A 14,584-nucleotide genomic window follows, 5' to 3' on the forward strand; every position below is an offset into this window, starting at 1 on the left:
TACTCGTACTAAGGGGAAACAATCATCAGAATATTTTGATCACTATAATATGTCAAAGCAAATAAAAAATATATCTATTTCTACGCTACTTTATACATTAAGACTAAGACATTAGTTTGTTAATTCAGAACTTAGGTAAATACAGACATTGATTTAGATCCTTGCATATTTTTCGGCTTAGCAACATTTTTAATACCTACATAATATTGTTAATAAAGCTCTGTATGTAATAAATATAAAATATAGTGAGTACTTCCAATATTTTTTCTTCCAGAAATTTAATAGATGGATCTAATCTAATAATTGCGAAACTAATGAGAAACTAGCTCCCATTGAAGTTTATCAGTCGCGTATCACTTAAATCTGTTAATATTAAGAGCAGACACGATGTTAACAATGGCTGTCGTATTGATTTTCCCATACAAAAGCCCGAAATATTGCAGATTTGTATCTGAAAAAGTTATCAGGCGAAAATTGTCATTAAAATTTACCGGGATTACGAGATATCTATATCCGTGACATCTGGCTTAATTTGCAATATTACTGTTTTTGTGTGTGCGTCTGCAATGTCTCTTTTCGTGCGTGCAAACCAGTTTGCTCGTTAAATTCTGTCAAAATACCATGGAAAAACGTTCGGCGCTATCAAGGTAAGTACTATTTTGTTAGGTATTAGCTGCTCGTTATTTATCATTGATTTATTTAGTTTGAATTGCACATAATGTGCTACAACTATCTATTATTTATTTATATGAATAGGTGTATCTTAATCATTTTATTTATAACCAAAAGGATCTGTTCAGATTTGAATTGGAAATATTTCGTATACGATTTGCATAGAGCGATTGTTAAATGGTGTTTTTATAGACAAAGCAAAAATGTTCTAATTATGATTGAAAGAGAGCTAAAACTTCACATTTTATCAGGTAATTTGAATGTCATTATCGTTAAATTATGATAATATCGTTACATATCTGTTATATTAGCAAACAAGACAAATCCTGTTCTAAATATACCCTCAAGAATTAATATGTACGGAATAAGCTGATATTTTAATACTACTAGAAAAATTGCCGAACTATATTTAGTTTAGTTTCTGAAAAGTGTAATAAAGATAAGTATAGTTAATCTTTACTATCAGCTAAATTGAAAATTAGTAATTAAATGAGTAGAAGTACACCAAAGCGTTGGGCAAGAATAAACATACATCTTATGACACTTTTTACTTTTCTGAACATTCCATTCATTTTAAACACAAACAAAGCTTTAAATCAAGAGTGCTTTTTTCCGTAAAATGTAAACAAAAAGCTCATCCTAACCGTGGCTATACTACTACAAATACCTGTAGGTTTTTCTTCCTTGAAATCGTCGATGACACACCAAAGGCCAACGTATTTATAGGGAAATGACATTTATAATATTTAAAACGTCTATCAAATTTTAAAGGTTCCGATAAAATATTTGAGTTTTAGATAATTCAACAATACAACAAATTCAAAACATTTATATCTATAACAATATCATATGAGTTGAACTATTACCACCAAGACTGACATCACTTCAGTCTTGATAGATATGCCAATGGGTAAAGCAACAAAACAGTAACAGTATTGAAAATTCATGTGGAATAGACAAATACCACAACCACAATGTAAATTTTTCTCTAAGAAGACCAAACAAATGAACCACACTGTAAAAAAATCCGTGTGTGAGTACATTTTCACTCAATATTGAGCATTTTGATCATTTTACTCAATTGTGATAATATTTGAACTAGAACTGAGTATTTTCACTCAAATAAATAAATAAATTCTCCAGATGAAGTCGTATTTGATTAAGATTATGATTATTGAGTGACCCCCACCCCATCCTATGGTTGTCGTGCGATGTCTTTGTCTATTCCCATCGCCACATTAGGTCATCTCATGGCGTGGTGTATGGCGTCTAATGCTGGACAAGTACCCATTTATCCGGTTATTTTGGTTACAATAATTAAAAACAATAAGAGGTTCGATTAAGGGCCCCATATTCTTTAAATAGTGTTTTCCGCAAAGACAAATAATTTAAAACATTTTATAACTGAATAATCTAAAGCTTATCAAATAATAGGAATGTTATGTCATGCCACCTGAGTATTTTCAAAGACGCCGCAGTAAAACGAAAAAACAGGTGCAAAAAACGATAAAACCATCAAGGTTTTAGGTACTGAAATCTACAAAATCTACTTTTATTTATAAGTACGTGAAAATAATTCTTAAAATGTGGGGTTAGGATAACAGCAAATACTTGTTTTACAAACGCTTTTTTTAGTTATTATTTTATTTGGGTAAATTTAAATGGTAACAATGAATAAACAAAACATCAAGGATTTTATTTTTGTGCTTACTTTTGTTCTGCACGTTTTACTTTTCAAGATTTCGGTACCTAAAAATGCCAGAAATTTCACCATTTCTCGGCCAGGGATATGGCCACCTTAATATTTGGTTAGATTGCTACACCTATCTTACTACGTACAATATAGGATATGGCAATCTATTCCTTCGATCACTTAACCAATTCTTTTAATCGAGACCTAAAATATTGTCTCTAAAACAGATCTATCTGGAAACCACTGTGCCGTAGTTTAGGACTTTAATACAATGATACTTGAATTAAAATTTAAAGAGAATATAAACCAAGTCTGAGTAAAAAATTACTTAATAATAGTTAAATTTAGAGACAAAGTCAGGCTTAATTGCTTTTATACACTCAGAATAGAGTCAAACGCCACTCACTTGATAGTTAGCAGAAACTGAGATTGAGTAAAATTCACTCACTTCTGTCGCAATAGTTTCACTCATAATATTTTAGTTGTTGTACTCATAGTAATAGAGTGAAAAATTCACTCAATCGGGTGTGTAATTGAGTAAAATTTAGTCAATTCAATACTATTTTCTCTGCCCAACAACTAGATTAATCTTGTAACTGTTGACGAAATTATTGAGCTAAATAACAGTAGTGCCAAAATACTGACGTCACAAACAATAGCACATGAACTGTGAAATTCTGTGGTTCTAATGACATAATCCTGTGTAATTTCCATGCTTTTATCTTGATTAATTTCAATTTCCAGACATATAAAGAGACTGCTGTTGTGGTTGAAGAAGAGAAGCAAGCTCGTAGCTGCTGCTGCGGCAGTTTTATTATTTTGCATTACACTCATAGTAATTATAGTGGAGACTTGTCAGAAACGTGCCACAGAAAGTGTAGAATCGAAAGTTACTGCGACGGTAGAATTTGAAAATATGACAACAATCCCTAACTTGGAAAACTTCAAAGGTGACGCTTCAACTGGTTGTTTCCTGGACATCGTCTGTGATCACAAATGTACTATTACTTGTAATACAAATTTTGGTGTGGATTCTATTAACTCGCTGAACCTATCGGTGGGTACATATGCTCAGCAGATTTTATTTTAAATCAATCATTTTTTTTAAATAATTTAATCATATCTTTTATTTTGCTTCTCATCAAATAATTTATTGCTTATTATCAACAACGTCAACAATATATTGGTCAATACACGGTGATTGCTAAGTTGAGTCATTATTTATACAGCGTGTCAAACTCGTTAAAAGAAAAAAAAATCAATTGTAATTTTTGCAAAAAAAAGAGAACGAAGGCGAGAACAAGAACAGGAATAACGACAGAAACATGAACAATGTCAAACAAGACAGAAAAAGACAGACGCATATACAGAAACAGAGACTGATACAGAAACAGATACAGGGCCAGAGACAGAGGCAGAGACTGAAATAGAGAAAGAAACAGAAACGAAAACAAAAACGGTAAACTCAAGAATCTGTGCAGGAGATTAACAAGGATCAAAGTTTTCCCTTAATTGTATTAACAGCCTCTTCTATGATGACAATTAATTATTATTAAACAAACATGTATAAGAAAATCACAAGGGTTAAAATCCGGTGACTTGGCTGGCCCCCAACGTCTTGTAATAATCACATACCTATTCTCTCTGACGTGCAGACTTCTTCTCTTCTTGCGGAAGAGCAGGAAGAAAATTTTGCAAATATCCTATATAATTTTCATCCGTTAAACGATCTGGCAAGATAAAATTGTATTTTGAAAATTTATTTGCCAATAAGCATGGAGACTATCATGGGTATTGCGAAAATTATCAATTCCATTTTGCGTACATCTGGAATGCAGCATTGGCACTCTGACGACACCCCTCATAGATTATTAACATGTCTGTTAAGTCAATATTGTCATAAACGTAGGTAAATATAAACGAAATTATTCAACTTGTATGCATGTAAAATCACGGTGAAAATACACGATAAAAGATAAGAAAAACATTCACGAGAAAGTGATAAATATTTTCTGTCCCGCTTGTTTTGAATATGGAGGCGATAGACTTGCTTAAAGTCTTGGTAAGGCTCGGTTACAATCATGGAATAAAGTAGCTGCCTTATTCTGGAGTTATTTAAAAAAAAATAGGGTTTCAAAAAGTTCTTATTTTAAGTAGTTGTACTAAATGCTGTTAAAATATTTAACTCAACTTAAAAATCACCCTGTATAATCAAATACTAATTTTTCTATTAGATTCATTGATTAGATTAATTCTACAGGGTGTCATCAAAATATCTTAGGAGTAATCGCAAAAAAATATATGGACGCGAGAATAAAATTCAAGCGCCTCGCTTCTCTTGATGCGATCACGGACCCTCCCTTCGCACCGTCTTGCCTACTGTTTAGTTAATAAGCCGAACGACAACGCGCGCGCGATCTTTTAATAAACTGACTTGGAGCGAATGGAAGTGACGACTGACGACTGTGTTTTCTTTCTGGGTGTTGTTGGAAAGTTATAATTGCGTTCGATATTTTAAGGTCACATTTTTGTTTTGTATTTGTTGTCTTTAGGTAGTCGGAACATACATAGATACTTGCAAACATACTTTTATTTCATTGAGTTTTAATAATTTGTTTGTTTTTTACTTATTGTGAATCATTTAAAACTTCATAGTCGCATTTTTGTTTCGTGTTTGTTTTCTTTAGGTACTTAGATACCTAACTACTTACTTATTAATTAAAATTGATAGTCCTTAACAGAGGTACTTTAATTTAATTCGTTTTGTTTTCACATTGTTGTTAGTTACCTACATTGTTTTAAATTTAAAGGTTTTGCATTTTTAGTTTTGAGTTCGTTTGTTGTCTTTAGGTATATAGAATTATGAATTATTTTAAAATTAATATTAGGGTCGCATTAGATGAAAGATGATTGATTTTTTGTTTGTTACGATTTAACTCAAAAACTACTCAACCAATTTTACCGAAAGCTACATCTCCTCGGAGTAACATAGGCTATTTTATATTTGCCCGTGCGAAGCGGGGGCGGGTTGTTAGTTTTTTGATAAAAAAAACTATAATTTTTGTGAGACTATTCTTATGTAGGAGAAATATTCCAATTTCATTATTATTTATCAGGGCAAAATTTTAACATTGAAATTATCAACTAATCAAATTATCAAATAATTAAAATTACACAAAAAATATTCTGAGAATATTCAAAAGTAAAAAACACGATTTGGTATTGGTAGGTTTTTAAAATCATATTATTTATGAAATCTTTGCTATGCTTATAACAAATTGAAACACCCTGTATAGGGAAAATTTTAAATTCAATGCCCTTTATCTTGAAAAAACGTGTCTAAACGAAAAATGGCAAAAGGAGAGTCCTATTATTCACCCAAAGTCTGACGTTGGAACTAATCACTTTCTCTAAATCCTACATTCAATATCATTATTTTCATTAATTTTTTAAATCTTATGGCACATGCTTCTATTGCACATTTTATCTCATCACCAGAACTGATTAATGTAACTTTTGACATATTTTCAGGCTTGCACAGTAGATGAAATTATCTTACAGTTACAAGACGTTTCCTTTACCGAAAAAACAGTCAGCGAAGGATGGCTGAGTGGTTTATCCAGAGATGTGGGAGAGTTGACGATATCTTCTGAATATGTTTCAGAATTGGGAGAAGCCGCCTTTTCAGGGACACCTTTTGAAAGCCTGAACTCTCTAACCATCGAAAAGTCCAAAATAAGGTACCTCAGAAAGGATTCATTGAAGGGATCAAAAATAGCAATCTTTCAATTTCGGTCCAGTGGAGGAAATTTCCACGTCGAATTCAACGTTTTAGAACACATTTCCGATTATTTGACTATTTTACAATTCTCTGAATGCCTGCATGATTCTGAAGGTATCAAGAATATGACAGGAACTGGAGTGTCTCAGTTCAACAAGCTTACGATGATCGATTTAAGATACAACACGTTCAATACGGTTTTAAATAAGTCTTTCGTGGATGCTCCCCGTGTGTTATCTCTCTTCTTATCTGAAAATAATATAAACTTAACGGAAGTAGACGCTTTCTACGGAATCGGCACCTCGCTTCAGCTCTTAGATTTGAAAAACAACAAACTGAAAACCTTGCCCGACGGGATCTTTACAGACTTTAGATTAAACGGGTGGTCGAACGGGACAATAGATATACAGGGCAATTTTTGGCAATGCGACTGCGATTTACTTTGGTTTAAAAATTTTTACATCAAAAACATTATACAGTACTTCCAGGACGGTAACATATCTTTTACTTGTACAGAAGGCGACTACTTAGAAGTTGAATTTTGTCCCAGTCCCGTAACTTCAGATCCAACAGCAGTAACTTCATCAGCTACAGAAACGGTACCGACGTTGGAACCGTCAACAGAGAGACCCAGTGAATTCGTGTATTTAAACTGTACCAATCTCACCAACTATCAAGAAGAACTCAATGGTCTAAACAGGATCTACAGCCATACAGTTCAAGTAAGAAACGGTACGATCACTTACAATTTCTTCCAGATCCAACAAACTCCCAACTTCGAAATAAAGCTGCTGAACAACGTAGGAAACGACTATCTAATATGGATCAACAGCAAAAACTCTAGCGATTATGGTTGCGTGAGCAACATCCAAGAAACAGTGGTGCTGAACAGTCTACACTATGGAACGACTTACACTATATGTCTTCTGAAAGAATTCGCGGATATGGTGACTCCTTTTGATTGCACGTCGCTTACGGTCCCTTTGGAATGGGAATACTCCCCTTGGATCATCAATAAGTATATGCCCGCAGTCATAGGAGGCGTCTTAGGTGTCACATTGGCCATAATCATAGTGACTTCCGTTATAATGTTCTACACCATAAGGCAGAACCCAAAGCTCATAAAAGGTAACAAGAGAGTTGTGATAGTAAGGAACAAGTCGGCAGACGCCCTGGTGATGCCAAACTACGAAAAACAAAGGTATGTTCCTCCATCGATTTACACCAACAGCGAGGGGTATTTGACACCTAGACATAAGATGTACGAGAGGATAAACGAGAGGAGGTTCCGACCATTGAACACCATTACGGAGAAGTTTTATCAGGATTTCCACGGAACTACGTCAAGGCATTCCAGGAGTAGCTACACTGGTTTCCTTCCCAGACGATCTGTAGGCAGTGAAGTGTATGAACCACCGCCACTACCACCAAACCATCCCTCTGAGAGACCATGCAGTAGTCGCCAGTCTATGATTTATAGAAACTAGTAATTAGATGTGTTTGTACAGAACATCAACTCACTTATGAGATTTGTTTTACTTGTTTTATTGTTAATATATAGAGTGCAAGAGTGAGGTTGCGAGAAATTTCAGGGACGATTCCTCTCATCAGAACAAACAATAAAGAAATAAGTGTAATAATTTTCGATAGAAAAATTCTAGAGGTTACGTGTAGGACAAAGTATCATAGTTCAATTTCTTAAGAGTCATTAAGGGTAAAAAATTGAAATTTTTGATTTGGTTTGGTACTAATAGCTGTCTCCAAACAAAATTTGAATAAACACTGACAAGTAGTGTCAAAATCAGAGAAGTTTCAACTGTCAAAAGCAGTAAATCTGAATGCTTAATTTTTTCTCTTACAGTAGCTGCTATGATGGTAATGTACTATACCAAATTTGAAGTCTATAAAATTAATTTACTTGAAATATATATTAGTCTATCTACAAAATAAACAAATTACATTGAAAACATTGCAAAAAGGCAGAGTTCAGTTTATAACCTTCACTTCCACTCAAACTTTGCAAAACTAAATTAAGAACTGTTGGACTTTATTATATTTTGTTGTCTGATAAATAAAACACCACTGAAACAAAGAAGTTCTATGTACTGGCATGGATAACATATTTTTATAGCTTATGTTAATATTGTGTACATAAGTTCTATCTCAATTTTTTTCATAAAGACATTTTAAAAAATTTAGGTGGAGAAATTGTGGTTGTAAAATTTTCGAACAACCAATTTCTTCACCAATAGGAGAAATATGTTAGCTCCTAAGAACATTACACATCGACCTAGCACAGGTATTCTAAATTTTCGTGAACGTCACTTAGTATTAATTTTTTTTTAATTTTATAATAGATTGAATTGCAGTAACTTATATGTGATGACACCAAAGCCTTGCATTATAAATTCTATTTTTTTTGCTAAGTGATCCTCTATTTGAAAAGTTCCAGACAACCAAATAAATTTCGTTCAATAGTTAAACCTAAAATTTTCAGAACCTCAACTGGTTGAAGTTGATTAGGATGATCGATCATGATTTTGGATTTAAAAGATGCAAAGTTTATTTGAAATGTTTAAATCATTGATGATTCTCTGATTAGCTTGTGATATAGTTGTGTGTTAAATGCGATTTGCAATGAAACAGTACTTTTTCAACGTTTCAAGTATAAATCGTATAAAATGGGACCCAGAACAGATCCTTGTGGCACTCCGCTAATAACTTATCTCATATCTTCAATGTTTCTTCAGCAATTAATCAAAAACTGTCTCTGAAGAATTACAGAGTAATTAAAAATTATTTTAGATAAAATATTTCTTGTTTCTTTTTTTGTTTTAACGAAAGGAATCGACACTAAAATTAATTGCAACATTTCTGTTACACCCTGTATAGCAAAGTTAAGTTTGCTCGCGTTATATTTATAAATATCTGTTGACATTACTAGTATACAACAGTTTTTGATTGCAAACTATGGACTGACACGGATTCATTCCAAATTTTGAAGAATAAATAATAATGTAGGAACTTTTCTATGTATTCCTCTACAATATCGAGTATTTTTCTGTGGTTCATCTTTATTTAATTTTCACAATGTGCATGAGACTATTGAATGTGTAAATATATATTTTCTTAAATAACAGAACTGTTTTTTTTTTCTAGTGGTAACTAACCTATAATTATACAGGGTGCTGCGGAAAAATATGTAAAAAATTTAGAGGGTGAAAGGAAATAAAAAATAAGACTATTTTTCCTATGGACCATAGAGAAAAAGTCGTTTGGTTTTGAGACAGAGCGCCAAAGATGTTCTTTTAAAATCAAATTTTGACTAAATCTTTTCCAAAAATTAATGTATTGAACTGAAATTTAGTACAGGTAAGTTTTTGAGCGTTCCTATTACGTCAGTGTATTAGGTTTTGTTTTGTGCTAGATGGCATCAGTTACTATCATTTCTCTGTGACTTTTTATAACTTTTTTGAGGTTATGTTTTTTATAGTGTATTCTTATATTACAATGTGATTTTTTTGCACGAACAAGGTATTTTTGTTAAAATAACTGAAAATGCTCTGTTTTTTGAGAAAAACTCAATTCCCAATGTCAACCAGCTTTAGACCTAAATATACAGAGTAACCGCAAGCGAATGGGATATATTTCAAGGTTTTTAGGTCAAAATAAAATGATTTTCTTTAACTTTACTTTTTACGCAAGCAAAATTATGCTAAGTACCTTTATTTGTATATAACGAAATTTTAGATTATAAAACACTAATCTCAAAAATGTCAAGTATCCCCAAAAATTTAATTGTACCAAATTTCAATAAAATGCATTACTTTTGGGAAAATGTGTCAAAAATTTTTTTTAGAATTGAGGATTATTTTTCGAAAGTTTCATGAAAATTGACAACAAATTTAAGAAAAACATCGATTTGTACTATTTTTTTGTTGATTACAAAATTATTTTTTCAACAAAAAAACTTAAAGTGCTCCAACTGAAATATTGAAGAAAATCAAATAAAAAAGAATTTTTCCTAACTTTGTGGCGCTCGTGCAAACTAGACAACAGCAGTTGATAATAATATCGAAACTTTTTATCCCTGTGTTTTTAACTTTTTATCAATCGTGAATTCTTTCGTGAGACTACGACATTGGAAGCCAATGCTTCTGTTAAAATATATTTATGAATAAGATAATACCTAAATGCCATTTGTCTACATATTTTATCAAAAGCATGTTCAACATTGTAAGAGTTTCCTTCAAATTATTCTTAAATCATCAAATTTCTTGTTTCAAACCAATAACTAAGAATTTGATTGTGAGTTATCATTTGTTGTAACTTCATACAGAATAGTATCTCGGACTGTACCAACGCAGTTATACGAAAAAAAAACTGGCCACCAAAATACTCGTAATTCAAGGACAATACCGTCGGAATACGCAATGTGTCAAGACCTAAATACAAAGGCTGCCGTATCAGCATAGCTAGCATTCGCTTTACAGTGGTTTAAAATTTTAAATAAGCATTTAATCGGATTGGTTATATATTTGGAGAAGGTCCAGAAACGGAAACCGGGTATAAGATTTACCGGGAACGTCCATGTGACTGACTGCTCTATGCAGCCACTGTCGAGGTATACTGAGTCACTCATTATGTATACGAGACTTTTGTACCAGGACCGAACTCGGATAGTTTTAAGACGACGGAAAACTTTCTTCCTGAAATAAATAAATACATAAAAACTTGGAATTTATTCCCCATAGAAAATTTCCCAGCAATTGCTTCAGAATTTCATTCATTCAGGAACTGATTTCTGTGGTCAGGATAACTCAATTTTAATCAACCTAGTTTTGTCCAAAAATATTTCGCTTAACATCCTTTTAAACGAAGTATTTTTGGAGTCAGATAAATTGTTCTTATCTCAGACGTCTTGGTTACTATATTACCACCGCTTTCTGGAGCACCATGTAGATTACATTTCTCAAAACAATATATCTGAGTAGAGTTGCAAATGTTACATTAAACTTAAAAGTCGATAAACAAAACCAAGAGCCATTTTTTGATCGACTTGGCCAGAGATAAAATTTTCTCTCGGCACCAAGTGGTTTTTTCTTCCTTCTAAATTCTGTTGTAATTATGTCTTTTTCCTCACCATAACTGTAACCTCAGCAAAAAAATTTCGAGTCGTATCGAGAAAAAAAAGAAGCATCTTGAAGCTTGAAGTTTCTAGTTTTGAAATCTTGTGATGAAAAATTTTTTGAACATTACTTTCGGCGCAATCAAAAGAGATAATGCAAAGTAAAAAAGTTTTACAATTTTTTTCTTCAAAACTTCACATGGGCTCAGAAAAATTTCTCTCCATGAATAAATAATAAATTTAGAATGTCAGCATTTGAACAAATGTTAACGTTTGCCATTCTTTAACAATAAATAATACTCACTCACTGTATTTAAATTGACAACAATAAACTGGTGATAGATTAGGCGCTTGTTTTGAAGTTCCACTAAAAATTTCACAGCCATCGCAAGAAATTATGCGGTATCCGTTGACAGCACGAAAAACAGTAAATACCTTAAAAACCAGAAGAGATAGGTATAGGGTACCATTATACCATTCGAAAGAGAACAAAATTGTTCATCAGGTTGCGCAAAAATATACAGGGTGATCCATTTAAAAAAAATAAGTTAAGATGGTTTAAAGTTGGCCAAATTCGACATCAAATTTCTACCACCCTGTATGAAATTAAGTCGTTTTGAAATTATAGCAGGTAAGCTTAGAGTTTTAGTTGCGTCCCTATGAATTTTATCGCTCTAACTTTATTATTGTAAAATACACATCTTTTTTAATTTGGCAGTGCTCTTTTATTTATTTTTTTGAAAAAAATTAAATATATCAAAAACGGTTAACTTTAAGGGTAGGAAACCTGTATGAAACTTCATCTAAAAATTGACGTAGAATTCAAAATTGCAATAATATACAGGGTGTTCCATTTAAAATAACGAAGATGACGTTAACTTCTGGTAAAACCGGAAGCGTTAGGTGGACGCAATTATTTTACTTGAGAAGGGCATACCCGAAAACACTATTCCCTTAATTTTCAAAATTAAACTCGAAGTAGTCTTTGAAATATGTCTAATGTCTCGTCACTGTAGGACATTCTGTATTTTATGATTGTATGTACCACTGCTTGTTTAGTAAAACCTGAATTCTATGACATACTTTACAATGAACTCCTTTTTTACAAACGATTGCAAATTTTATTGAGAAATGTACAGATTACGCCCCTGTATAATGCAAATTAACAGGTGGATTGTAAAAATTAAAAAACCCATGAAATAATTTGCTACTCTATTTCGAGAATGCCAAACTTTTAAATAGTTGTGGCACAAACTTAAAAATTCTCATTACATTCTGGATTTCATTAGTGACAGTGACCTAATAGCAGTGGCAAAATGTCGTCGGTAAGTAAGTTTTTGAAAACCACCAATTTGTCCAAATTTTTTATATCCCCTAACAATTATTTTAAAACTTTTTTATTGCAGGACGAGTTAAGCAAAGAACAAATCGCTCGTAAGCTTCCATTTTTTTAAATGTTACACAAAATTATCCATATAATTTCTTGCAGTTTTGAAAAACGCCTTCGATACATTCGATGTTGAGAAGAAGGGCAGTATTGGTACTGTTATGATCGGTACAATCCTTAGCATGTTAGGAATTCAAACGACGGACCAAATGCTCAAAGATATCATCAATGAAGTAGATGAAGATGGTACCACTGTGCGATTGCTGTTAAATTGAATCACACATTTGTTTGGTTCTTTTAGGTTCTGGTGAACTGGAGTTCGAAGAGTTCATTACTCTGGCTTCTAGATTTATGGTAGAGGAAGATGCTGAGGCTATGCAACAGGAACTCAAGGAAGCTTTCCGATTGTACGACAAAGAAGGTAATTTTTTCAGAAAATATCTAAAACTCGCATGATAAAAGTTAAATTTTGACTTTTCAAATAAATTTTAAAAAGTAAAAAACCAGTGTTTTGGCTCTACCAAAGTAAATTTGGCTTTTTCTACCATTAGAAAGGTGAAAAAAAGTCATTGATCTAATTAGGTCCAGTCTATCACTAACATAGCAATCAACAATGTCATGAATTGTTCTTTCAATCAACAAATACATTTAAAAATGATCTATTTCGTCAATGTAAGATTTAGCTGTTTCTCATGTCACAACATTTTTGTAAACAGGTAATGGTTATATCACGACAAAAACGCTTAAGGAAATTCTTAAGGAATTGGACGACAAGCTAACAAATGATGAACTTGACATGATGATAGCTGAAATTGATTCCGATGGGTCAGGAACTGTTGATTTTGATGGTAAGAATGTTCGCTTTATAACTTTTTTACTCCAATCGCACTAGTCAATGTTGTAGTACCTGGAATGTTTTTTAAATATAATTCACAAAATATGCACTAGATCCACTAGATCTATGATAACTTAACTTCGTCACTATTGGGATGCTTTGCATATGAAATCTCGTCACCACACTTGTTTTCATGGAAAAACTATAATAGAATATAGATATTAAAATTTAAATATTTTTCCACAGACTTGTATGCTAACGTTTTTGACTTTATCAATTACAGTGTCAGATAATTTATAATTTGCGCGACACATTTTCTGTCTTAGTTTCAAAATTGCTCAAATATCCAGGTAGAAACCCAGTACAATAAATGGAAAAAGCAGGATCTGTACTACAATTCGCTACAGTATTGATACTGTATTCTTCTCCGATAAATCTGTATTACGGGTGTTTCCATTCCTGCCTCTTTTTTCGTCTGTTTCTTAAACTTTTGAAAATATTGAATGAAAATAGATTTATAATGATTTCTTCATGTCATATTCCTAAATATTTTCAAACCTCTAGCAACTGGACTATTTCCCCTTGCTGTGTATTTAATTCCAGTAATTGAAATTTATTTAATTTTTATTTAATACTTTAATGTGAATCATGAGATAGTATTTCCATTTCAGAATTTATGGAAGTTATGACAGGAGGTGATGATTAAATAAATATATAAAAAATGTATTTGTCTTGTACTTGTAATTAGAAATAAATATTCTTTTAAAAAATGTTGACTAGCTTTATTTTAACTGTCACGATAAAATATTAAATATTTCCTTAAAAATAATATGGCATTATATTTAATTAGATCTAACTCTTATAAAGGAAACTAATGAATCAGATCATTTTATTGATTATAACTGAAAATATAAGCCTGGCAATAACATTAACTCATTCTCAAAGAAATCGCATCCTAGAATTCTTAAGCCGAATGTACCTTTACAATTTTAGCAATGAAAGAAAAGAATTATAATGAAAATAGAAATGATTCTATTTTTCGTACTTCCCAGTTAACTTCCCCTCCTTGTCAAGCCAAGACGGCATAT

At 32.1% G+C, this 14,584-nt stretch overlaps 2 protein-coding genes across 2 annotated transcripts; both read left to right on the plus strand.

The window, feature by feature from the left end:
* The first annotated feature begins 621 nt into the window (after positions 1 to 621).
* Positions 622 to 7,633, plus strand: LOC108913904. Its single transcript, XM_018719560.1, has 3 exons — positions 622 to 647; positions 3,110 to 3,422; positions 5,897 to 7,633. Exons 1-3 carry the CDS (start codon positions 622 to 624, stop codon positions 7,631 to 7,633), a joined length of 2,076 nt encoding a protein of 691 aa, XP_018575076.1.
* Positions 7,634 to 12,515: 4,882 nt separating this feature from the next.
* Positions 12,516 to 14,260, plus strand: LOC108913961 (troponin C-like). The gene is made up of 6 exons (XM_018719630.1): positions 12,516 to 12,599; positions 12,681 to 12,708; positions 12,764 to 12,907; positions 12,963 to 13,082; positions 13,378 to 13,509; positions 14,168 to 14,260. The coding sequence occupies exons 1-6, from the start codon at positions 12,591 to 12,593 to the stop codon at positions 14,200 to 14,202; spliced, it is 468 nt and encodes a 155-aa protein (XP_018575146.1). The 5' UTR covers positions 12,516 to 12,590; the 3' UTR covers positions 14,203 to 14,260.
* Positions 14,261 to 14,584: the final 324 nt, after the last annotated feature.

The sequence above is a fragment of the Anoplophora glabripennis genome, unplaced genomic scaffold (genome assembly GCF_000390285.2).
Source record: "Anoplophora glabripennis isolate ALB-LARVAE unplaced genomic scaffold, Agla_2.0 scaffold16, whole genome shotgun sequence".
In the NCBI taxonomy this organism is placed as follows: Eukaryota; Metazoa; Arthropoda; class Insecta; order Coleoptera; family Cerambycidae; genus Anoplophora; species Anoplophora glabripennis.

Coding starts and splice junctions, on each gene's coding strand:
- LOC108913904 (XM_018719560.1), top strand. CDS start 622: ATGGAAAAACGTTCGGCGCTATCAAG. Junction 648..3,109: donor AAACGTTCGGCGCTATCAAG/GTAAGTACTATT, acceptor TTCAATTTCCAG/ACATATAAAGAGACTGCTGT. Junction 3,423..5,896: donor TTAACTCGCTGAACCTATCG/GTGGGTACATAT, acceptor ACATATTTTCAG/GCTTGCACAGTAGATGAAAT.
- LOC108913961 (XM_018719630.1), top strand. Junction 12,709..12,763: donor AAGCAAAGAACAAATCGCTC/GTAAGCTTCCAT, acceptor AATTTCTTGCAG/TTTTGAAAAACGCCTTCGAT. Junction 13,083..13,377: donor CCGATTGTACGACAAAGAAG/GTAATTTTTTCA, acceptor TTTTGTAAACAG/GTAATGGTTATATCACGACA.